The sequence below is a fragment of the Protomyctophum bolini genome, assembly GCF_963924005.1.
Source record: "Protomyctophum bolini genome assembly, chromosome: 6".
Taxonomy (NCBI): Eukaryota; Metazoa; Chordata; class Actinopteri; order Myctophiformes; family Myctophidae; genus Protomyctophum; species Protomyctophum bolini.
In genome coordinates, this window is record NC_137867.1 from 15,606,783 (window position 1) to 15,633,879 (window position 27,097).

The 27,097-nt window shown below is 43.2% G+C and overlaps 2 protein-coding genes across 3 annotated transcripts; both read right to left on the bottom strand.

The window, feature by feature from the left end:
* Positions 1–583: 583 nt before the first annotated feature.
* Positions 584–2,460, bottom strand: gp1bb (glycoprotein Ib platelet subunit beta). The gene is made up of 2 exons (XM_080766732.1): positions 2,367–2,460; positions 584–1,529 (listed from the first exon to the last, which is right to left on the bottom strand). Exon 2 carries the CDS (start codon positions 1,511–1,513, stop codon positions 878–880), a length of 636 nt encoding a protein of 211 aa, XP_080622858.1. The 5' UTR covers positions 1,514–1,529; positions 2,367–2,460; the 3' UTR covers positions 584–877.
* A 2,040-nt stretch (positions 2,461–4,500) lies between these two features.
* Positions 4,501–26,243, bottom strand: septin5a (septin 5a). 2 transcript variants are annotated; one of them, XM_080766007.1, is made up of 11 exons: positions 26,110–26,243; positions 13,234–13,324; positions 12,881–12,967; positions 12,593–12,716; positions 12,233–12,367; positions 8,362–8,479; positions 8,011–8,112; positions 7,275–7,371; positions 6,898–7,033; positions 5,786–5,888; positions 4,501–5,227 (listed from the first exon to the last, which is right to left on the bottom strand). In XM_080766007.1, the coding sequence occupies exons 1-11, from the start codon at positions 26,113–26,115 to the stop codon at positions 5,165–5,167; spliced, it is 1,062 nt and encodes a 353-aa protein (XP_080622133.1). In that variant the 5' UTR covers positions 26,116–26,243; the 3' UTR covers positions 4,501–5,164. The 2 variants fall into 2 exon arrangements, with proteins under 2 accessions (XP_080622133.1, XP_080622132.1); XM_080766006.1 differs by lacking the exon at positions 26,110–26,243 and adding an exon at positions 15,030–15,354.
* Positions 26,244–27,097: the final 854 nt, after the last annotated feature.

Consider the following 27,097-nt stretch of genomic DNA (forward strand, 5'->3'; position numbering starts at 1 on the left):
ATGCTATTATTCAACTACAACTACAAATTATATATGGTACTGTGGTACATTTCATTTGCATAGTTTACGTTACATTTCTTTATTTTGTTCTTGAAAAGCAACAGCTTTTTAACTAGTTAAGTCGATATGGAACAATATATAACAATAGGCCTACTCTAGCTCTGGTCCATAGCCCTATGGACCAGGAGCCCTGAAGAAAGGCTCTAGTAATCAGCTGCCCACATTTTTCAACAGTATAGGCGTACTAATCACTTATCTGTTGTGATGGCCAAAATAATGAACCTCATTTCAAATGAAGACAGTACAGAGATTGGACAGACAATTGGATCTTCAATTTAAAATGTAAGCATTTAGCCCAAATACCATACTTCAAACCTCAAATATATATAAATAATATATTTGTTCAGTTGATGTTTTATTGTTGAAAAGGATCATGTGTGTGTTATTGTGTATGTCAAGTGTCTAGTATGAACTAGGCTATAGTTCATAGCTATAGCCCCCCAAAAAGTTTAGGGGACAAAAAGGAAGAAATCATGCTCTCTTTCATTTGCATCTCTTTAATAGTCTACAAAAACATTTTGTACAAAAGACACAACAAAAAGTCACAATATAACAGTTTGTGTTATGTATAAAAGGACAAAATACAGTTCTGCACATTTCGGGTCAACAATATTATGTGGACCTAACTATTAAACATGGTACTGTACATCAAAATATCCTACATTCATAATTATTCTCTATATAATAAATAACAAAATACTGTCTCATTTCTTGTTCTGTCTTTATACAAAGCTGTGAAGACATAGGGTCTTTTAAGCTTGGAAAAACATTTTAAATTGTGCAAATGGAAATATAAAACTGTATTTATTCCTTCCCATCAGATGCTGCTGTCCTTCAAGGGCTCGTAATCTGTATCCACCAGGTTCTCCCCAGAAATAAAGCTTTCCTCCGTGGTTCTCCTTGCGCCCCTGGACATCCTCTCGAACCTCCTCAGGAACACGATGACGCCCACCAGCAATGCCGCCTGCACCGCCACAAACACAAACAGGCACACCTGGGAGGCCAGTGCCAGGTCACAATACCAGTAGTGACAGGTCTCCTGAATCTCCGCCTCTGTTAAGTAGACCACCAGCCTCCCTCTTAGTCCAGGAGGGGAACTGCAGTTGACGTTGCTGTGTGATGTGTGGTGGCCGTGAGGCTGGCGGAGCAGCAGGGCACGCAAGTACAGCACCCCGCAGTCACACGCCCACGGGTTGCCATGGAGAGTGATGGAGCGTAGAGAGGTGAGGCTATCCAACAGACCGTTAGGGAGGGTGGTCAGCAGGTTGTTGTGGAGGTGGAGCTCTGTCGTGCCAGGTGGGAAATGGGTGGGGAGCGAGGAGCTAGTCAGACTCCTATGGCTGCAGTCCACTTGACCTCCATTGCAGGAACAAGTAGAGGGGCAGGCTGATGACCCTTGTACAGTGACTCTCAACAAGAGGAGCAGACACAGGAGTGATAGCCCCATGATCATAGCTACTGTAGAGGAGCTGAGAAGGACAGGATGTGTTAACTGACTGTCAGAACTGATGACAAAGATGATATTCAGAATTGTACGTTTTGTAGTTGCCCAGTACAACTACAGTGATACCGGAATTAGCATACTGTGTGGATGTCACTCATCTAATCTGAAAGTGAATATGGGAATGATTCCTCCAACATTCTCGGAAAATGAAACACTCATTCCAGGCACCTTGCTGGAGAGAATACTGACCGTGTGCAGCTCGTGGAAAAGTAGAGATATTTTACTAAATACACGTTTTCTGCCAGAACTTTTAAATGAATATAAAACTATAGTCCCCAAAATGACTCCAAGTCTTGGGAATTAATTATTGGGTGAGTGCACACGCAGTGCTACAAGTTTAAATGCAGACAAGGTCAGTCTACTAACCGTGCGTGGATAGGACTGATCTATGGCAATATATTTGGACTGCTTTAAATGTATGTAAGATCACAGACATTCTAGGGCTATTAAATTGTAAACTGAGAACATTCATCTAATATTCAAGTGACTTTTGTGTCGGGACTAGTGAATGGGAATTGTACCTGTAAGTGCCTCAAAAAGTGAATGTCAATCCCTGAACACATTATCAAAGTTATGCATATTGTCGTACTTTTTTGCAGAAGCAAACAATGAGACTATAGGAGACATACTGTCAGATTAAAACCTCTCCATACTGTGTGTTGCTACATAGTGCACACAGTAGATACAGGAAAGCAATTTGTAGTGGCAAATAAACTACAGATTACTATATGCAGGCATGGGTTATATAGGTTAAACAAGTTTCTGAGGTCATTAATATTAAAAACATGTAATTGTATTTTACCTTCAGGGTTAAGGGTCTCCAGGGAGTGTAAAGGAATCGCTTTTCTCTCTATTGCCTTAAGAGAAACCGTATCAGGCACATACAGTACAGCTGGTTCTCACTGATAAAGACCCCCCCCCATCTCTCTCTCCCTCACTCACACACACACACACACACACACACACACACACACACACACACACACACACCATTACATCCCCACACGTACCCATTACATTTCCCGAAGAAACCGGAAACATTTTGTATGGTGCCACTGTGTCAGCAAGGGCCACATACTACTGTATATAGGCCTACATGATAATACCATCATGTGGCACAGACAGTGATCGTTTATACCGGATGTATGTGTGTTAATGTTCCAAAAATGGAACATTAACATGGAAAAAAAATCCATTCATGTGTCCAACGTAATCTGACAGAAGGGGCTGTTCTGACAGCCCGGAATAGGATTGTGTGTGACGGGCAGCTTTGTAAAGTACATTTACTAAAGTACTGTACTTGAGTACAATATGAGGTACTTAACTTGGGTATTTCCATTTTTCAATACATTATACTTCTACTTCCCTATATCTCAGAGGCAAATAGGCCTATTATACTTTTTACTCCACTACAATTATTTGACAGCTTTAGTTACTGGTTACTTTGAACATTTAGATTATTAACACAATAACTCAGGGATTTCGCTGTCTCTCCAATAACTACACAAGACCTATTTTTATTTTATTCTAGAATCTAAAAGATATAGCGCTAGAAGCAACATGTTGCATCGTGACATGCTGTGAGCTTGTAGATCTGTTATTTTAATACTTTTACTTTGGTTCTAGATATATTTTGATGTCAAGCACTTTTACTCAAGTAACATTTTGAATACAGAACTTTACTTGTAACAAGAGTATTTTTATATTGTAGTTTTTCCTCCACTGGTGGAAAAAAGTACTTTTTCAACTACTGGTGGTTGGTTGGTTAGTTACTTTGCAGATTTAGATTAACAAACATACATTAACTGCAGGACTTTTAATTGTAAGAGAGTATTTCTACATTTACTAGTTAAAAATATCTGAGTACTTCCACCACTGGTGACAGACAACAGGGAATTAAGAACAGCTTGAGAAGATAAAGCTCTGACTCGGCATTTTGTGTCTCCATGCAGTGTCCACAGCTCTGTGTGCTGCTGCTCTTTTGACTGTGTGCATTCAGGAAGTGATATAACACAGCACATTGTGGGTTTTCTGCCCCTCCACAGGGCAGTGCTGAACTCCATAACCCTCAGAGCAAAAATGCATGAGACAAACGAGGCTGAAGTGATGTGAATCAAGTTGTTTTATTTGTCATACGATACCATTGTTAACTGGGGGTGACGTTCCACGTCTGTTCAGCTCTCAGACTGACAACACGGCTCAGGCATACAGGTATCACAGCCAGAGGTCCAGCGGGTGCACTGACTGTACCTCCACCTCAGGAGTTTATACACACATAGACTTGGCACGCGCACACGCACACACGCACACGCACGCACGCACACACACACACACACACACACACACACACACACACACACACACACACACACACACACACACACACACACACACACACACACACACACACACACACACACACACACGTTTGTCTGCATAAGATATGCCATTTCAAACCTAAGCCTATAAATACAGCATTTGCTCCTCATTGTTGATCTATACATTTTACCATCCTGCAGTGGTAACAAGATGTATCTTCATAATGCATTTCAGAACAAACACAGGGCATCAGCTATGAGGCGATGAATACAGGCCCACAGCTATAAGCAGATAGGAGGAATCGCAGCATGCTCGCACATGCACATTGTACTGTACACAACCTCTCATTATGTTGACGGGTCTCGATTCACAGTTAAGGGCGATTTTTCGTAGTTGTGTGCCAGTGTTGTGCACTCAAAACAGTAGATCTACACATTTCACAAAGGATCGCAGTGCAACACAGTATGAGCTTGTAGATCTGCTATTTTCTGTGTGCAACACGGCGCACAAGCAAGTATAAATCAGGCATTAGCACTGGCGATAAGTGCATTTGCAATTCAAAGCCAGCAAATGTAAAAAAAGCTACCAGAAAAGAAGGTCTTGTGTAGCCATACGTAAAACTGTTGTTCAATATAATATATTTATGATAGACACCAAATAAAAGGAAACAAAATGAGATGTATTTCTTTTGTGGTGTTAAATCAAAGTGAAATCACAGTACCTCTACAAACACAAACTGAATTTTAAGGATGGATATCTGATGACATCTAAGTAGATCTCACACGCACGCGCACACACACACACACACACACACACACACACACACACACACACACACACACACACACACACACACACATATAACCAATATCAATAATGAACATCAAACTAAGCTGCAAATTGCAATACAAAACATTTCATAACGCACATATCCATACCCTGATAGAATATCCAAAAAGTTTAGCATTGCATTTATAAATTAGACACAATGAATAGTAATTTAAATTATGCATTTATATTATAGTCTATGTTAAGACTGTTAACAGCAATTGGGCTCAAAATGGGGCCAAAGATATGGTACAGAAAAGTATCCTCCAACACAATCCTCTGAGGGGACAAAATATACAAAGCACCGAATAGGAGATGAATTTACAGCTAGAGTTGCCACTAGCACAATATATTCAAGTTGTGTTGCATTTACTAGCATCAGGTCTGAGTTTGCTGTAGTTCAGAGTTCAGACAGCAGGGGATGCTGTTGTGTGACAATTGTTCTGGGAGTTTTCACACGTCTTGGTCATGGATTTGCTGCTGCATCTTGTTCAGCATCTCCTGCATCCTCTTCAGCTGGAAACAAAAATAGGGGGAGGTCAGAGCGAGAGTGCTGACATGTCAAATGTCTACTTAATTTACACCCTGTAGTACGACGCAATGCGTCTCTTTGACTTTGGTACAATTGGGTCAGGGTGACAGAATTGATGCAAAAAAAGGACGAGACCAATGCACCCTGATGAAGGCAGGGTGCATTGGTTCGCATAGGTTCAGTTTTTATTCGTGAAATGTATTAACCACTTTATTAAAGGTTTTTTAACTTTTCAACAAGCCTTGATCTCATCCTTTTTTGCATATACTGTAAATGTACATAAATGTATTGTAATTAATACAAATGCTAACTGAAACATTGACAAATACACCCTAACAGATGCTGCTGTACATCCATGCCATAAACTGGGATGTTTGACAGATGGGTTCCATCTCTACATGACGCAATAAAAATATATATAAAAAGAAAATCATAAATTAACTAAATGTATTTTAAATAGCACCTTTCATATAGAAAACAGATCTGGGAACGGTACCATTGTTAAGATAAGAACAGGAGAAATGGCTGCGATAGCTTCATACCTCCTCATCTTTCATTTTGATGAGCCTCTCTGTCTCTACGTCAGGAGTGGACAGGGGCAGGATGGGGATGGGGCTCTCCATGCGGTTCTCCTGGGCCAGTTTACTGAGGAAGCACACAATCACACAGAGGATAAAGGCACGTCAGAAAATGTTCATCTCCCACAAGATTGCTGTTCAAATATGCAAATGTCAGCAATAAACCAAGAACATATGCTCTAATTTCTCAGCCGCCTCTTTCTCTCAACCACACAAACCCGAACATGGCGAACATTCTGTGAAAATAGCCGCTCTACAAGCTCACAACGTGACACGACACAATGCATTGTGAGCTTGTAGATAGCCTAAGGAAAAATCACACCCGTGTGAAGTGAGGGGAGCTCTTATCATCGTACATCATCCAATAAAAACATTAATATACTTTCTCATTAATTAATTCGTCAACTTGTTATTATCTTTTAACCATGATACAATGTTTAAAATAAATGTATTTAATGTAAATATAAAATACATCTGAACAAATCGGCTTTTTGTGTCAACACAAAAACAGTTGCACTGTGTTTAGCCGATTTGCTCAGACATATATGACGTAAATTAACCTTTCATTGTCAATGGCATTTAATGTTTGTGTTGACAATAAGGCCGATTTGCACGGACACATATGACGTAAATGTCAATGGAAAATGTGACATGAGTTGTGACGAAAAGCTGTATATAGGAGGGGCTAGAACCCCTCAAAAAAGAGGGGGGCCATGGATAAACCCTTGTGGGACATAATTGGTTAGTAACAATTTGTATGTTGTGATTATTTTAATCCAATATAACCAACACATGGTTGGAGGTGTTCTCTCTGCTCTTCTACCACAAGAGGTATTGATTGCATGAAGCTCAGACAGAAACAACTTCCCAGAAATGCTCTCCGTTACAGCTCCGTTATAGCTAACAACGTTTAGCCCAAAATCATTGCATTTAGCAAAAATCCTAAAAGGGTTAAAGTAAAACCACACACACACAAATCACACACAAATCTCACACACACACACACACACACACACACACACACACACACACACACACACACACACACACACACACACACACACACACACACACACCTGGTCATCTCCTGTATGCACTGGGCTCTGTAGTTCTCATAGTGCACATCACACGTCACGTCCTTCAGGTCATGCATGTGGGAGCGAATCAGCATGTTCCTCAGCTTAACAAAGTCACAGTGTGACTGGTTTTCCACTGAGGGACAGAACGAAAAACACAAACTGTCAACAACGTGACACATTGTGAGTTTGTAGATCAGTTATTTTCACTGTTTGTCGTACAGCAAAGTATAGATAGGGCTTAAGTGGTTACACCTGTAACTCATGCTGATGTTTAGATTTATTAAGGTTTGTGAGGGTGTATTTTCATCATAGTGTGTCAGCTCAGGGTTGGTTGAATATGCATCAGGAGTGGGCGATGTTGTGGTTGGACGTACCTTCAACGATACCCCATGGGTATAGTCTCCCCCTCACTCTCTGTCCGCGGGCTTCCACCACAGTGTTGCTGCCGATCACTGCAAACGGGGTGCACTCCTGCACACAGGGGAATAGATTATAGATTATAGAGTCCACCCAATACTTCTTCAATCAGATAAAACAAAAATTAAACATCAGATTTGTAATAGGAGGTCCTCGGGGCACCCGCTAGGCCAAGTGGTCCAGGCGCATGCCACATATAGTCTTTGGCCTGACAGCGCGTTGCATGTTCGAGTCCCGTTCATGACGACCTTTGCTGCGTGTCTCTCCCCTTCTCTCTCTCCCTCTCCCTCTTTCCTGTCTATCTTCACTTGATACTATCAATAAAGGCAGAAAAGCCAAAAACTAATCTTAAAAAAAAAAAAGATTTGTAATAGGAAAAAAGATTACGCATTATGGTTCTCAAACTGTTTCATGTACAGGATCTTCAATGATTTTAGGTTTTAGGCTTCAGCCCACATTTGAAAAGATTTAGTGCCAGAGACTCCCATAAAAGAAGTCTATGCTGTAGATGGGGAGATAACAATGCAGACAGTGGAACCTATAATCTGAACAGTCATTCCTCATACATTCTGTCATTGATCTGACTTCTAGCCAGTGAAACAAAATGTAACTTTCTCATTTTGCTGGTCGACCCCTGAAACCCCCACGAGGGGACCCTAGACCCCACTTTGACAACAGCTGTCCTAGACTCACCTTCAGCTCTTTGTCCAGCTGCTTAAACTCCTCATCCTCATCTGAGTCACACTCAGGGAACTGGTACACCTTGATGCCAAACTTCTCGATCTCTTCTCGAACCTACACGCGCACGCACACGCGCACGCACACGCACACGCGCACGCACACGCACGTCGTACACACGTGCACACACACACACACACACACACACACACACACACACACACACACACACACACACACACACAGATCATGTATCTCTCGCACTAACCCAAAAATATAAACATCCACAAAAGTGTTGATCATATTCATGATAGAAAGATAGATAGAACTGGTTATTTCATTCTAATAGGGCGACTTGCCACTGACCCTGTCCTTAAGTTTCTTAATCTCATTGGGTGTGAGGCAGTCGGCCTTGGCGATGAGTGGAATGACGTTGACCTTTTCATGCAGCGCCTTCATGAATTCAACATCCACCGGACGCAGCCTACAGAGGGATACACAATGGCTGGGTGAGTACCAGAAGAACAGGATGGAGAAACGGTAGTTAAACAGTCTTGTATGTTGTATGCTAAATGCACTTGCATGTTGGGATAAGAGGTTCTCCAAAAGTATTGAGTGGTGCAACTCCGTGTGGGGGTCCCCGGAACATCCAGACCCCCAGGAACGCCCCCAGGGGGCTGGCCCGGTTCCGGCGAGCCGCCCCCGCGTCCGATACGGTCGAGAAATTACAGAGTTACCGTGTACTGTAACACCCCAAATCATCAAATATACAGTTAATGTGTGTGTGTGTGTGTGTGTGTGTGTGTGTTAGGCAGCGCAACAGTGACACACAAACGCTCGGACAGACCCAGCCAGCCAGGGACACACATAGCTGTCTATAGGAGTGGTTGCACCACTCAAAAAGGGTTGTTTATATTTTTATGGCTGTAAACGGGAGCTAAACATAAACGTGCTTGTAAAGTGGGCTAAGAACAATTAAAAAGCACATTGTTCTGTTAAGTTCTACTCTGCACTCAAACAAGGTTGCATATAGTGCACCTTACCCCCGCACTGTCGGTGAATGGTAAATGGTGCATTTATATAGCGCCTTTATCCAAGGCGCTTTACATAGATTGTGCATTACATTCACCCATTCATACACCAATGGCAGAGGAAACCATGTAAGGCACCAACCTGCTCATGACACTAATTCTGGGAGAGCCTGGGATCGAACTGGTCGTTCTACCTCCTGCCCTCTGGTCGGAACCAGAACTTTTTCTTGTAAGGAAAGTGGACAGCCCTTTCATTCTTAACTGACTACAACCTACATAAAACAGTATAAAGCTTAGAAAAGCCACTCTTCAGTTTTCTTTTTTGATTTGCTGAAACAAAGAAAGTTCTCATAGACTAAATTGTTTTTAAGAAAGTTCTCATAGACTAAATTGTTTTTACACTCGCTGTGGCTCCAACCTAAATTTCTGAACGTTAGACCTGCCCACTGTATACACTGCTAGAAGAGTGATCTTCACGGTTTAATTACATCAACATCCAACGTGCTTTGACATTATTTGTCTCTGGATTTTGGAGTTGTTCAGAAAGGAATTATAGAGGTTTGTATAACCCCCTCAGCTAACCTTTCATCAAAACCTTCAAAACCTGTCAAAATTGTGCGGTGGTGTTACTTGTTGGAATATCTCTGAGGTGCAAGAACTGCCAAATGAAGTTCGGCAAGGTACAGCGTTTGTTCATTGCCTCAGCTGGCATCATTTCGTTATTTTTGACCTGCTGAAGCCAAATAATGTTTGACTACTTTAGGAGAATGCTACAGGCTTTACTGTAGTGGAGTGTGCAATGATAACAGTAGTTAAAATTGGTTCCCCCCTGTCGTCACCGTCATTACAGTCCTGCGTGTGTGTTTTCACTGTTTTCACTCTATCCTCCAAGACAAAACATCCTCACAAGGATAACATGAGGCAGATCCTCATTGGGTTAGGGCTAAAGTTAGGGTTAGAATAAGGTTAGATAAAGGTTATGGTTAGCCTAGGGCCAGGCTTAAAGGACCATACTAGTGCTAATTCATCTTATTGTCAAAGTATTAAAGATGGAGTTCCGTTATTATTGTACTTTTTCTGTTTTGCATGTGTCTATGGAGTTAACATTACTCTACTAGACCCCCAGGTGTGGTTATAATTAAAATATGTCTTCCCTGTGTATTTTTGGTTTCTTCCTGAAAGCTGAAAGCCTTTGAGTCAAAAGGCACAATCGCAATAACACCATTTTAGTGACATCATAACCCTAACCCCTCCCCCATTATCATAATCATCATTATCAACAGCTGTGGGCGAGGCTTAAAGGACAACTTTTGTGTTTTTCCATTTGCTGCTTTCTTTTGTTTTAGGGATTATTATTATAATTTTTTATTATTATTTACTATAGTCCTAATAAACCCCAGGAAATTACATCTGGCCATGGACGATCACAGGATCTACTGAATGTAAAGGAGGCCTACTGGGGGAAGGCTTATAATGTGTGTATAGGCTCAATATGTCAGTTTGTCACATTCAATAGATCTTCAGCAACCTGCCACTTAGAAGACTGTTTCAACGGAACAGTACCTGAAGGTCCGAAGGGCACTTGCCTGGGATGAGGAGAATATGGAAATCAGACGAATCAGACTGTTCGTAGCTACAATGGAGTCAGTAGTCTACTGCTGTATGGTGCTGATCGGCATTGACTATTATACGGAGTCTACACAAGTATGCTACGAATGGCAGTAGGTGTCACATGGACATACCACATCAGAAATGTGGTCCTCTACGGCAGGGGTCGGCAACCTTTTTGACATGAAGTTCCATGGTTTTTATTTTGTTGAGATTGTCAGTTGTCAGTGTCTTCAGGTGGGTGTTGCTGTGATAACCAGGTATACTTAATGAACTGGTGGGTGTGGCCACATAAAAACATAATTGTAACACTTTCTCACACACACACACACACACACACACACACACACACACACACACACAGGGTAGATGTCACACAGAGAGAGAGAGAGAGAGAGAGAGAGAGAGACATTAGTCTCATAAAAGGATGTGTGTGGACACGGCTCCTAAATGAGTTTGCGACTCCTTTACAACTTTGTAGCTAAGCTGTGAGCTTGAGCATACAAGGCTTCTTCGACTATGCACACCCCTAAAAGGCTCCAGACATCCCAAAACAAACTGGTCAGGCTACAACTCACCTCACCCCTGCTCATTTTGATAGGTTGGGATGGCTTAGGGTAGACGACAGAGCAACTTGCAATGGGCTCATAGGCACCGGAGAGGGGGTAATTTGGGTCTGAATGTCCCCGCACTATTGGGGAGTGGGAATGAAAATAACTCCTATGCCACAAAAATGTGGAATGCCCTACCAACAGTCATAAATGAATGTAAATCCCTACTCTCCTTCAAAACCGCTCTCAAAGAGCACTTATAGGTTGCTGAAATTTGAAACTCCCTTACTGTATATATTATTTCTTTTGATTTCTAACCGTTTACATGATTATTTTTGCATGTGTCATTCAATGTTCTGATTAATTGAATATGAAGGACCCCAATGGAAACAACTAACAAGCCATAGGCTTTCTTGGGTTTTAAATCCTCTTAACAGACTTGTTCTTCAAACTGTTAATAAAGTATTCATTCATTCAATCAATCAATCAATCAATCAATCAATCAATCAATCAATCAATCAATCAATCAATCAATCAATCAGGTCAGCCTGTTGTCACATGCTTCTCTGTTCAGGACTTCAACACAGTAACTCTACGCAGTTTGATATCACATAGCTTGAGAGGCTGTAAACATGGCGATGGCTGTATGTAACCATAGCCATCCCATAGCCTGAAATCAGGGATATAAAAACGCTAATAAACAGCTTACGTTTTTTGGGAAAGTGAAAAACGGGCGTCGAACTTTGGTGCGGATGCTAATGGTCAACACCTGTGTGCAAATTCAGATCATCAGGCAGAACAGGTTTTGATGACAGGTTTTGGTGACAGGTTTTGAGGACAGGTTTTGGTGACAAAGGTTTCGGTATTTGGTAGAAGCCACTTTACTGTAATAATACCTTCCGACATATTTCTACACACATTTGAATTGTTTTTCAAACAAAAATTTAGATGGAAAAATAAATGATGAAAGCCATTATGTTGTTGAAACTTTCTTAAGTAGCCTACACTTTACGATATTGTAAAAATAGTAATTTTTTGTGTTTTTACCCATGGCCAAACGGAGGTATGAAGTACAGACAGCAGTGGACTCTGTTGTCTTGGATGTTCTTTCTGTTCAGGCCGCTCTCGTCTCTGAAGTACTGCTCAAACTGCTGATCGATGTAATCTGTGATTGGCTTCCAGCTAGAACCATCGCGCACGCACGCACGCACACACACACACACACACACACACACACACACACACACACACACACACACACACACACACACACACACACAGGATACATAAGCAAAAATGTTCTGAAACACTAAGACATGTGAATACCTTTTTGCTTTTGATCTTAAACCAGGGCTAAATCAGAGCCAAGCCTAAACAGGACTGTGCCAGGCAAGAAAGTGATCTCACCACTCATTGTTGTTGACAGCATCTCCAAACCCTGGCGTGTCTACAATTGTCAGTTTGAGTTTGACTCCTTTCTCTTCGATGTCCACCGTATGCTTGATAATCTCCACTGTCTGGTTAATACGCTCTGAAAAGCAGAGACACAGAGGCAGTGGAAGAGACAAGTGAGTGAAATGAAGATGAAGAGAGCTGAGCCGTGAACGTTCTAATTGACATTGTCCATGTTTACAGACAGACATGCAGACGGACAGGCAGTGAGCTGTGTATTAAATACCCTGGGATAACACTCACCCTCGGCATTGAGTAGCTTTCTGTCCTTATAAAGGTCAGTAAGAAACAGGCTGTTGACCAGAGTGGATTTGCCCATACCTGACTCTCCTGTGACAGACAGACAGACAGACAGATGAACAATGAACCTCTTATTACTCCATGTTCAATATCTAATATGTGCTTTGTTTTGTTGCGTCAGTATTTATGTTGTATGCGATAAGCAATGCCAGTAACCAGTGTACCAAGAAGACATTTGAATAGTGTAACTGTGTATGAAAAGGTGTCATAATAATCCCATAAGGGATGGGCCACGATGTGGCATGACACTTAAATAAAAATAATTCATTCATTCATTCATTCAACTCCAAATTGACCTGCAACCATGAGGGTGAAGTCAAATCCCTTCTTGACAGATTTCCTGTGGACTTGGTTGGGCAAGGTAGCGAAACCGACATACTGTTTCTCCTGAGAGAGAGAGAGAGAGAGAGAGAGAGTAGAATAATTGCATGCATGACAATAAACGTGTCTTTTGTTTGAAGGTGTTTACAACCAGAGGCATACCTCGCCTCCCTTTGAAAAACACTGACCGAAAAAGAAAGATAGACAGAAAACCCCCAACAACAAATAGATACACGGGCTGCTCGGACAGGCAGCCAATATCCCGCATTCCGTAGAGCGAACCTCGCAGGTTTTTGGTGCAACAGTTAAAGAACAGGAGCTTGCTTCATTTTGGATCCACCTTGCTATCAAAGAACACAAGGGAGCTATACATTTGACACACTACTCAAGGTTTTTGATGTGTGCACAGCTGACCGTTACTTAAGGGCACTAGTGTTGAACTGGTCTGTTTTCTAGTGTATAAAGAGTAAAAAGTGCACGCAGAAGTACAATGACAACCTCTTGCCTAAACAGTCTGTATCAGCGTTTAAGACCCTGAGATTTGAGACACGACACATTTTGCCTCCATAAAATGTCATTATTGGATACACCACTGTACGCAACGCACTGTACGCAACGCAAATACAAAACAAAATCACAACAGGTGCTATGGAATGACAGACAGACAGACAGAGAGTGAGAGAGAGAGAGAGAGAGAGAGAGATAGAACTTGCATCATGAGGTTAATCAAAGCAAAAGCAAAGAGTGATTCTGAAGTGAGACCATGATAGGTTTGACATCTGCTAAATCGTTTAAATCACCACAACAGACGGCAGGCAGCCTCTATAATGCAGCCAATCTAAAGCTGAATGGAGAAAACATCATGCCACTCCAGTGCTAAGAACTACAATTTTCCACTATATCTCTCACACACACACACACACACACACACACACACACACACACACACACACACACACACACACACACACACACACACACACACACACACACACACACACACACACACACACACACACACACACACACACACACACACACACACACACACACACACACACACAGGATACTAGTCTCTGACTATAACAAACTCAGCCCAAAGTGCTCGGTCTGGCAGAATGTCATCCTTGCCCTACTGCCCGATGTGAGCCCATTGACATCCATACACACTCAAGGCCAGCATGCCAACGCCTGCCAGGCTGTCACAGTCTAGGGTCCAGCATTGAGACAGAAGCTATATTGAATGGACATGAAAAGCCCTTTTCTACTCATTATCCAAACACAGTCAGCGTCCTTATAAGCTGTCATAACTTGTCACAGGCACTTCCGACAGCCTCGCTTTTACAAACACATCACACAGAGACACACATGCATGCATATGCACACGCACAACACACACACACACACACACACAACTACCAGAGATGCTTGCTTGCGAGTGAGAATGGGGAAATCTACAAGGACAACACACTGAGTAACCATTCAATCATTCGACAGCAACAGGGTGTGACAGCGAATACAAATCTCTCATCACAAACCAATTTAGCATTAAACTGTCATTACATCATTGTGAGAGTACAGATGGCATGCAACAGTATAATTCAAACACCTCCCTACTGATGGTTGTAAGCTGAGAAAGATTCTTCAGTGTGAGCCAGGACCTCTTGCATTCCGGCAGGAACCATAAAGGTTTTGCTGTTAACACAAACAAATCTTTTGACACAAAACTCTTCTCACATTCCCTACCAATATATTATGTTTAGTTTGTTACCTTTTGACGGGCTGTTCTTACACGTGGGCAAAGCAAGCGTTCCACAAGTTTCTCCTGCAACATGATGGCATCCATACTAAACCGCACTGACGCCAATGGAATGAAAATAGCTAGCTACTGTGGCTAGTCTCTGAAATTTGAGGGGAGAAAAAAAAACAGGATGAGGCGGGGAAGGAACTCGACTCGTCCAAAAGTCAGCTTCCAGTCAGTGCCCTGAAACTCAGAGCCCTGATCAGCTCCTGTCTCTCTTTCCAATGGTACCTCTCCCCACTTGATCCCAATCTACTTCTGTCTGTTTACACTACCTTCCTTTGTCCCTCCTACTTCCCTCCCCTCACTTTCTTTCACCTCTTTCCCCTCCTTCCTCTCTTTCTCTTGTCTTCTCTTCTCTGCCCTACGGCGATCCACTGCTCCCTGTTCAGACAGGTACTGTACTAGAGAGGAATTCTCACTCAGAGGGTGGGTGGGAGGGAGATGAAGAGATTAAGAGAGAGAGAGAGAGAGAGAGGGAGAGAGCAGTGGACATGAGCAGGGGCATAGGTAGTAAGAGGTGGCAATTTCGGGGGAGGAAGTAAGGGCGGGATGGAGGGAAAGGTCTAAAAGCAACTCATTCATTCACCCGTCCAACCCCCACCCCACCCCATGTGCTGGAAAATAAAACATTGCTTTGAGAGGATTACAGAAAGCATAAACATACGAGGACAGCAGGCCACACAGACTGATTATTGACTCTGAGAAGACGTGAACAAACATGACCGACGATGACAAAAGCTTGTAAACAGTGTCAAAACACCCACATATTAAGATGACTCCATACGAGTGTAGGCATGCGGAAGAACTCATCATGGATAGATGATGAAATAAATGAGTTTATTAATCTAGCCATCATATGCATTCTGTGTGTGTGTGTGTGTGTGTGTGTGTGTGTGTGTGTGTGTGTGTGTGTGTGTATAAAGTACACAACCTATGTCTAGACTAAACAGCAATTGGCTGTTCTGTCAGCAATGCCAGTCCGAGGATTTCTGCCCAACAACTGTCTGTAGGTGAAAGAGGCCCTTTTTCATGGCAGAGGCTGGAAACAATTGTTTCCAGATGGGATGGGTGGTAGTGGTGTGTGTGTGTGTGTGTGTGTGTGTGTGTGTGTGTGTGTGTGTGTGTGTGTGTGTGTGTGTGTGTATGTGTGAGCGCGTGCGCGCATGGGTGTGTCTCACTCCTAGCTGATGTGGAGAACAGAGGTCATATGGTGTGATTGCTCTTTACAATAAACTTTTTTTCTTCCAGTGAAGGCACAGCCTGTGATAATGCCACGTACGGATACTGCAATTTCAGTCCACATCACAGGGGGGAGACAGAGATCTGTGTGTGTGTGTGTGTGTGTGTGTGTGTGTGTGTGTGTGTGTGTGTGTGTGTGTGTGTGTGTGTGTGTGTGTGTGTGTGCGTTTGTGCGTGTGTGCGTTTGTGCGTGTGTGTGCAGTCCAGTTCTACGGACCAGTCCTCTGGTCTGGACCTATACAAGCCCTCTTGGTTTTCTATCATGGTCAGATATTGTGTTAGTAGGATCTAGGATAAGCAAGTTAGGGTCAGTGAAAGATTGTGAATTTCTGATTGCCGTGACTATGGAAGGCAAATTGGCAACCTTTCATATGATCTAGCCATATTCGTTTTTCACAATTTTCACAAGGATCACGGTCATCCAGTAAATTGTACTTTTCTAAATGCCTGGTTTTGACTCTTGTAATTAGAATGGTTTTCATCTCCTACATTAATTGACGCCATGTTTGTTAACATAAATGTTCATCTTCCTCTTGTCCTCCAAAATCAAGTGATCAAGTGTTATGATGTCGTCAGACTCACTAGACTCGTCACAGGGTGGTACATGTGTGTATGTGCTCTGGGGGAGGGGTGTGGAGGGCTTCATCTAAAGAGAACAGATGTCCTGGTGTGACATCACAATAGCCCCCACACACACACACTCTAACTTTCTAAGTGTCCAGCTGTCCATCTCATAGCACTATGGCACCGGGAGCCCTGTCAGACACGAAGACAGGTGAATTGATGAGCACATTTGTTTTCACTGACTCGCATGGCGGTATAGCCCGCTCTGTGAACCGCAGGCTGTTCGTTACTCTGATGCAGTATTGTATTCTAGAAAACTACTGTGAAGAGAAAAACTCTGAGTAGACTACTACTCCATAACATAGCACACAACAGATATTTAAATGTGTTCGCAGTATGAAATGTCATTGCTGCTGATGATGGCTGTGCCAATGCGTTCAACTCTCCGAACACTTCCAGCTGATCAAATACAGGGGAGGTAGGAATTTAGGGCCTTTGGCAGGTGCAAAGGGGGTCATAAAGGAGACATTATTACCTAGAACAGATGATGGACACGTGGAGTAGTGTATGTGTGTGTGTGTGTGTGTGTGCACGTGTGTGTGCATGCACGCATGCGTGCGTGCGTGTGTAGTTGTGTACACGCGTGCACAGTGCACACGTGTGCGTATGGTGCTTCACCACTTTCAACAATTTGTATGGCTGTGTCTAAGGTCACATTCCCACCTAATACTTCGGTAGACTCGATGCGAATGGGCGGAGAAATTGGGATTCTTGCATATTTAATTTGCTGCGGATTGCATTCACACCTGCACCGAATCATAATCAAGTGCCATTGGAAGCGAAGCAAAACCCCCGTTTTTGCTCGGAGTAGAATGCGGTTCTTGGATACGCATTAGGATTCGAATGAGCCTTCACACCTGCCAAACGAAGTGCACTTTCTCAAAATGCGCAGCAGGATTAGTTTTAATCGCAGCAAAGCTTTCTGGTGTGAATGTCACCTAAGTCTGTCACACACGTCTTTCTTGTTTTACATAGTTGTTCACAATATAAAAGTGGCTGCATAGAAGAACCTTTACTGTCAGTTATCACCTCAACCAACCTATTTGGCTGTGTCATTTCCTCATTTGCTTATTGCATAACATTAGTTCTCGTTTCTGGTCCCGGCCTATTGCTAGCTTCCCAGCTCCACTCAACCAGGTGTTTGAATCGCCTAGTTCCTAGGGTGTTCCTAGTTCCTAGGAACAGGGTGTTCCTAGTTCCTAGGGTGTTCCAAATCAAAATTCATCGCCAACCAGGTGGCTAGACTGAAAATACAGTGCCAGGACTGGAGTTGATGATTACTGAACGTCTTTGGCATTGTTGCGGTGTTGGCATTTTGCAACACACAGTGATTTGGCATTACCCTGCCAGGACGCGGCTCCCACCACCGCTCAGTGGCAAGTGGAGCCTCCCCGTCTCCGTTCTCAGTGGTCTGGCTCAGTGGCTCATAATCTGTCCTTCATATGGGAAAACACAAAGCGAAGTCGCTGAAGTGGCATGCCTGCTTGCATCTACTGCTGTGTGCAACCATGGCTCCTCGTCCCACAGTGTGAAACATGCCACTCTCACCCACATTGGACGGGCGCTACGGGGGGGGCAGCGATCTGGACATCAACCAGGCAGCGCCGCCGCTTGACTTCCTCCTCTGGGTCACACACTGTTGTAACCCGTGGAGGAAACAGTTGTCGAACTTCCACCATGGTTAACAACACGTCTGTGTAGTTTGGTAGATAGACCCATTAGTTTAAACTTTACATGCGCACGCACGCACGCACACATGCACGACACACACACACAGACACACGGACCAACATACACTAATGATGTGTAAGAAACTAAAAACCAGGTTTACAAACATAAACATCAAATCGAACGACACCCTCATCACTGAAAATCTTGATGTAGCCAACTACTTAAACATCTTCTTTACAAACATTGCAACAACCCTGGTTAACAAACTGCCCTCCCACTCTGGGCGCTTTGGTGTAGAGCACATCCAAGCCTTCTAAAAAAACCTAGATGTTTGTAAAGATGACTTTAAGCTGACAATGGTAACAACTGAGGAGGTACTTAAAAAACGGAGTGCCCTTCAACCCCACAAGGCCACTGGCCATGACAATATTCCCTCCAAATTTCTCAGAAACTCGGCCATCTCTATAGCTCCAATCATCACGCACATAATAAAAACGGGGGAAAAAAATGTATGTATGAATTCCGATCTGGCTTCAGAACATCCCACTCCACTGACACATGCCTCCTCTATTTGAGCGACCACATCAAACACGAGGTGGATGCTGGCAAATAATGCGGCATGGTCAAGCTGGACCTCCAAAAGTCTTTTGACACCGTGAACCACTCCATACTGGTTAACAAGCTTAAAGCAATTGGTTTGGATAGCACATCAGTGAGCTGGATGCAATCCTACCTGGAGGGGAGAGAACAGATGGTGGAGGTGAAAGGAACACTGCCCCCTCCCAGTGAGCTGTGGCGTTCCACAAGGAAGCATACTAGGGCCTTTACTGTTCCTAATATATGTAAATGACATGACATCATCTTGTGACTGCAATTTGTTCCTGTTCGCAGATGACAGGAACAAACTGCTGGTTGAAAAGGCCCTCAGCTCTGAACTTGGTAGAAAATGCACCTGGCTCACTGATAACAAACTATCTTTACACCTGGGAAAAACTGAATCCATTCTATTTGGATCAAATAGTAATCTCAGCAAGGCAGATGGCTTCTTGGTTAGAGTGGGTGACAATATTATCACACGAAAAGATGAAATTACCTACTTAGGATCCATCCTGGAGGCAAATCTTTCCGGTGATAAAAATGGCCACCAACGTAATCAAAAAGGTCAACTAAAGAACAAGATTCCTATACAGGATCTCCTCACTGGTCAACAAAAACACCTTGAAGACCCTAACAGGAGCCCTCGTACAAGGTTTATTTGACTACGCTTGCACCTCTTGGTACCACAGCACCTCTAAGGCCCTTAAAACAAGGCCCCAGACTTCCCAAAACAAACTGGTCAGGCTACTACTTGGCCTCACTCCCCGAACCCACCTGACTCACCCCTGCCCACTTTGACAGGCTGGAATGGCTTAGGGTTGACGGAGTACAGCATCTTGCAATGGGTCTGGTCCACAAGATTCGATACACCATCAAGATACCCATGTACTTGTCTAAATACTTCCTTAATGTCAACGAAGTCCACACCCACAACACCAGAGGGAGTTCAACAAACCATGTGCAACCCAGATTCGGCACAAACAAGGGATTAAATTAATTTAGTTCCTATGCCACCAAAATATGGAACGCCCTACCAACAGTCATTAAGACATGCAAATCCCTTGACTCCTTCAAAACTGCTCTCAAAGGGCTGCAATTCGAAACTGGCCCCGTAAAATCTGAACCCGCCACCCTCCCCTGTTTCCCCTCACTGTATACGTTTCTTTTCCCTTTTTACCTCCTATGATGATTTATTTTTGACTATATAGTTGTGTATATTCGTACGTCTCTAAAAAGTTTTGATGAATTGAAAATGGTGGGCCCTATTGTAAACAAGTGTAATACAATTTACAATTTAGGCATTTAGCAGACGCTCTTAATCCAGAGCGACTTACATTAAGCAAGAACAAAAAAGCAACGCTTTATGGTGTCGTCCACTCACTGTTTTTGTATTGTATTGAGTTGTACTTGAAATGTACTGTAATTCTGCAAACAGTTAATAAATCAATCAATCAATCAATCAATCAAAAAGTGACTAGTGAATATGCAAATATGCAGAGTGTGAGAACTCCAGCAGTAACAGACATCACTCTACTTTCACGCACTGCCCACTACAGATGACCTTCAGTAGATCTAGTGTAGACACAACACAACACAACACAAGGACAGAAACGCAGCCATACACTGCAGTGCAGTGGAGGACAAGCATTGACCTTTTCTGATGACATCTCTCCATCTCACAGCCATCCAGCTGCAGCATTCACGCCATTAACCCTGAATGCTTCACATACTGGATCATGAATGTGTGTGTGTGTGTGTGTGTGTGTGTGTGTGTGTGTGTGTGTGCGCACGCGTGCGTGCGGAGGGGGGGGGGGGAAACGTAGGCTACGTGTTTACTTTCCTAGGAGATGCGAGTGCCTAGGCGTGTTTGGTTCTGTGGCATGATGCTAATCCAACAGCGTGTAATTGCTCTGGCAACAATAGGCTACTCCATGGACACTTGGCCAACATAGCCAAGTTTTAGCATCTGCCTATTGGGCAACAAACAATAGGCTCTTGTGAGAGCATGGCTAGTGTGTGCATTAGCATTTAGCTTCCTCTGTCCAGTTAGCAGAGGGTTGCAGGCAACTGAATGTCATCAGGGAAACACAGCAGATGAGAATTATTCCTAGGTCACTACTCACTACACTCACTACACACACTACACTCACTACTTAACAGTAACCTTTCGCATGGGAAGGTTAAGGAATGGATATAATCCTTTAGAAAATCCCCCTAATGGATTTTGTTGTCAGCCTTCCATTAGATAGCAGGATTCTACAACCATTTTATACATACCATGGTTGTAGAATCCTGCTATCTGGGTCAGCCTGCCCTAAACCTTCAAAATATTGTGCAGCGCAGAGTAAAACCTGAGGCAAAGAAACAAAAAAGACAGCACACACACACACACGCACACGCACACGCACACGCACACACACACACACACACACACACACACACACACACACACACACACACACACACACAAAATAAACCATAACATGAATGGCATTAACATTAGCACAGGGGCATTTGCTGCCCTAGACAGAGAACTGAAGGAGAACGCATTTTCTGCCCTACCCTGGTTTTAAACTTTTCCCTACCTCATGTGGAGAGCAGAAGCCCCATGGGGGCTCGATCCCCCTTTTGAACCCCCGTCTACAACATACACACACACACACACACACACACACACACACACACACACACACACACACACACACACACACCCACACACCCTATAGGCTACACCCTGAGTTACGCTCCGCAGCTGGCCTCCTGAATGCAAGCGAGGGTCAGAGGGTCCCATCTGTGGCCACTGTGCGTTTGCGGTAGATAAGAGAGATCAAGTGGGTGAATGTGTGTTATGGAGGGGAAAGTTGGAGGGGGTCGGTGGGGTAGGTGGGGAACTAAGGTGAGATTCAATTAAGAGTCAAAACAGGAAAAGGCGGCCTGGGCCGTGGCTCAGCGGTCCAGGCACCTTGGCCGGCAGCCCGAGGTTCGACTCCCGATCCCGACGGCCTTCACTGCATGTCACTCCCCCATCTCTCTCCCCCATTTCCTGTCAGCCTACTGTTTGTCCCTCTATAAAAAATCAAACCCGTGTGAACTGAGTGGTGCAACTCCCCTCTCCCCCTGCCTCTCTCTCTCTCTCTCTCTCTCTCTCTGTAATTAGCAGGCAACAGTGCAACACTATCTCTCTCTGTTTCTGGCACAACAGCGCCACTTTTGCCCCTACTGGTACTCTAAACATAGTCACATAGGTTAGGACGGACATTGCTGTTCCTTGGAGTGGTTGCACCACTCAAATATATATATATATAAATTATATATATTTAAAATAAAGGCGAAAGCCGCAAAACAACAAAAAAAACATTAAAAGACAGGAAAAGGCATACAAAGTGCATGGATGTGTATGGATCCAAACACACCAACATATGATACTCTGCTCAACGCCTACAAGACAACCACTTCTGACCTTCTGACCTGCTGTGTGCACAGACTAGTATCACTCACTAGGATTGGTCAGAGACCTGAATTAGTCTACTCATTCTCATAATTATAAACTTTTGCATCCATCTTCATAAAGAATGGGCTTTGTATTATAATATAGTTTTTTATTTACAGAGAAGGCTAAAGGCTATACTAATCATAGCACAACAATGCAGCACATAGCTGCATTGCACAACAATGTCATACGACTCAAATGACGTATTGTTTCAACTCTCAGTTAAAAATAGGTCATTTTGTTCAAGCAGCGACTGAGAGATATGAATAAGGGGGACAGGGACAGTGTAGGAATGATGACACAACCCCCATCCACTGGAGATAGGTGGGGTTTGGAAAGGCAAGCAACGTATCATATACAATACAGTATATACACCCAACACGGTCAACACAGCCACGGACAAATCCTCTCACAACACTCGCATCACATGTCCTGTTCGTTGTGTGATTATTTAAGCACAAAGTTCCATCGTACCTCAGGTCGCTACGATCAGTGCTGCCAGATTTAGCGAGAGAAATAAGCAACCAGGTTTATGAAAACAAACCCTTGAAAATAAGCGACTATATTTAAACAGTATATGCATTGGCTATTTGAAAATAGCTGGTCTATAAGCTCACAACACTACGGACAATCTACAGTATACTGTATCTATAAATGCATGTTCCACACCCCCACACACCGACTCCACACCGGGCACTGTGCGGGTGCAGTGCCCGGTGTCGAGTCGGTCGGACCCGCGGTTGTCCAGAACCGACAAAAAAGGCCTCTGCCCGGGCTCTGGACAGGGCCCCTGCCCACTGTGCCCAGGCTCCATATATGGAGCTGGCCTGTTCTGACATCACAACTCTCCATATTTGGGCATGCCTGACAGAACTCCATATCTAGGAATAAAGGGACACAGAGAGATACAGAAATCTCAATACTGTATATTGGCATAGAAGGGACAGATGGGTGGAATGGGTACTCTGACACGGGTACAACGGGTATTGCATAGCCGGGTGGGGCGTGGATCTCCAACCTCCATCGTTACGGACTCTACAGCCGGGCACCGGTCTAGTAGGCTACATAATGGGTCCTCAATTATTGCTTAAACAATAATTAAAACATAGAAAGGCCAAATAAGCAACTACATCTTAGAAACTGCAACCCAGAACTACCAGGGCTTTATATGAGGCCCCCACCCCCCCATCATTCTCAACAATTACTTCAGCAACAACAACTTGTCGTCCCTTCACAATAAAGTGTCTCCCCTTTAACTCCCAATGCCGCACATTTTACTCAGGTTATTAACAGGAAATAGGTGTAACTTAATATCAATTAATTCGGGTGCTCAGCTGTGTCCAGTTTCCCTGTGTAACACTTCAGTTTCGCTCCGTGTTTTATTTCCGTAAGTGAAAATTCCGCTGGCTTATGCTTGCTATGGGACAGAGCATCTTAGAACGTAAATATCTCTGAATCGCTTTTTAGACCAAAATGCAAGCTGGGTTTGCGTCTGATGTATCCGAATGCTAGTATTTCGCTGATCAAAAGTATGTTTTGGGTGTATTAAATGACAATACTGGGACATGTTAACATTGTGGGAGAGAGGAAGGCAGCGAGTGAACGAGAGAGAGAGAGGGCCTTGGTGCAAGAGTGGGGGAGCCCGAGGCCCCCTAGAGGCTGGAGGCCCGTTTCAATTGAAACTGATGAAACATAGCAAAGGCCACCTATATATTTACAAGCAACAATACAGAAAAACAAGCCCACCGTTGCTTATAATAACATAACATAACATAACATAACATGTTATAACATAACATGGCAACACTGACTGTCCACAGTCTGAATTCTACAACGGATACTAGTGTCAATGAAGTGAATGAACCCACTGCCCACACACGAGCTCCGGAGAAGAGACTCTTTTATTTTTTATGCTGCCTGGCAACACAATGGAATGGCTAATGAAGTTATTGGCAGAGAGGTGATGTCAGTAATGACTGAGGATGCTAAAAGAGAGAGTAAAGGGAGTGAGTGATAGTAAAAAAGGAAATACGTTTTTTTTTTATGTAAAAAAATAAATAATATATATAAAGGGGTATAATCAAAAGACTGATTTGTGCAATTGATATGATACCCCTCATTCCAGCATTCCTGAGCATTGTAACAGGACTTTATCACTCACTCCTTCTGTCTCCCTCCTACACATGGATGCTGGTCCACCAGCAGGCAAAAACTGTACAGTAGAGTGTGTGTGGGAGGATAGAATACTAAGAATAGTGCATGAGAAGGTTACAAAGTGTACAAAGAACGTACACACTTTTACAATCAAAAATCATGAAGTAAAGTGTGGGGAGTAATTTGATTAGGTTTTGGTTTTCACTAGATATCTTTAGCATCTATAAATATCAACAACACAAACAGAATTGCACATTTGCAGCTGCATTCATCTGGGTCTTTCTTAAATGCACTCATTGATAAGACCACAATACTACCATGCTGTGGCTGAGCCATGTGACACAATGATTGTGACCTGAGCCCTGGATTTGGTCAGATTGTAACTGGGTCTGGGAATGGTGCAAATCTGCTGCAATGTAACAGCCAATATCTTAATAAACAAAACAAGAATGCTGTTACTTTAAACAGTCCACTTTAAAAGGGGTGATCATCACTGCATCGGATACATGGTAATGTTACAACTGCGACAAAGCCATGCTTATTCCCAGAATGTCGACTCTGTCATCAGACACTATATAGCTAGCTACAGCATTGGAAATAGGAGAGGAGTTGGAATGCTCATGTGAGATGGCGTTGAGATAAACGTAGACCCCCCACACGGGCTTATGTTGTCACCTTGTTTACAACAGTGAGGGGTTCAGAAGAGGTAAGAACCCTGTATGTGACGTCACGTGATAATGAGGTCAGTCTGTCTGTCCGTCAGCACAGTGCTTCACTATTGGCTGGAAGATGGTGCTGATTTAAATAAAAGCAGGTCAGTGCATGCCCACGGGATCAGGATGAGAGGGTTGACGGGATGCAAGCCCTGGGTACCATGTTGCTTACGCATCCTGCATCCTCTTCTTTAATAGTCCTCTAGCCTGCACTGCTGACGCTGGCTGGCCTATTATGCATCTGAAAATTAAACCCCTGTCAGCTTGATGTTGTTCACTGAACATCTCGTGATGTTTGGCTGCCCTCCTCAGCAATCAGCATCATCATGACGCCGAGTGTAAAGACTATATCAAACTACAGTATAACGCACGACAAAATAACGTCTAGCTAGAATCCATTATAATCTGACATTTTTGAACATTGCCAATTTATTGTCGAGGCGAAAGATGCCGTGCAACAAACATGCAACCAACTCTATTTTCAACATGCACTTAATACCAGCATCCACCCCAAACAGCAGCTTTAAAACGACACAATAAGACATTTAAAGATTCCTACCTCCATGCCTTCCTCTGTTGGCCATTTGATGGGTGGATGGATGGAAATGGGAGACGCAGGTGCAAGGATGGAGACCGACGTCCATGGAATTTAAGAGAGAAACATGAAACAGTCATTAGAGAATAATCCATAATCAACCCATATTTATAACTACAAAGCAAATAAATGTATTGCATACCGGTTTTAACCGGGATGCGGCTTTTGTATCGTATGTTGGCCGTCATGTTCGCAGCTTTGAATGACCGAACCGACGGCTTGAGAACGCAAACCCCCTCTCATCCAAAGCAGCGAAGGACCGTGTGGGTCTGAAGGCGGGGCCACGTCGTTCTAAACTCCGCCCCCGCATAATAACGCAGGCCCAGCCAGTGCACACCCTGGTGCACACTGACTGTGCACGTCTCATTAATTAATTGATATTTTTAGTTATTGTTTATTGAATGGAGCCCCATTAGCTGACTGTAGAGGCGACAGCTAGTCTTCCTGGGGTCCATGATACAAGTAAAAACATGAAAATATACAACTATTACAGTTGGGCCTACAAATACATAATTAAGGTTAAAGCACTATATTCTGATAATATAATAATTGCTATAGCAACAGGAGTTAGCTCCGTCTCTTTAATAAAGAAATATAAATTTTCAGGTGGGTTGTAGGCCTACATTTGTCTCTTCGCAAATGAGTAAGCCTAGCGGGACCGAGGCTAATTCAGGAGTATAGGCAACCCATTTATCAGCTTCATTTTTTGTGTTTCACAGAGAACTCAAACAGTATCCTGTCTTGAGTTCTGTCTGTCCTGATTAGATAAAATTAGTATCACGACCGGAAAATGCATTTTCTGTTTAATAAAGAGCTGGACAAACACTCTAGTGTGGTCTATAGCAATGAGTACTATCAGAATATAAAGCTAGTCAATTTTAACCAAAGAAAATCACTTACCCTATACCTTTAATCTGTCATTGTTACCTTTGCAGTAAAACACTCCTTGGAA

Coding starts and splice junctions, on each gene's coding strand:
- gp1bb (XM_080766732.1), bottom strand. CDS start 1,513: ATGATCATGGGGCTATCACTCCTGTGTCTGCTCCTCTTGTTGAGAGTC.
- septin5a (XM_080766006.1), bottom strand. CDS start 15,104: ATGGATGCCATCATGTTGCAGGAGAAACTTGTGGAACGCTTGCTTTGC. Junction 12,368..12,592: donor GCTGTCAACAACAATGAGTG/GTGAGATCACTT, acceptor CGATGGTTCTAG/CTGGAAGCCAATCACAGATT. Junction 5,228..5,785: donor TCAAAATGAAAGATGAGGAG/GTATGAAGCTAT, acceptor TTTTGTTTCCAG/CTGAAGAGGATGCAGGAGAT.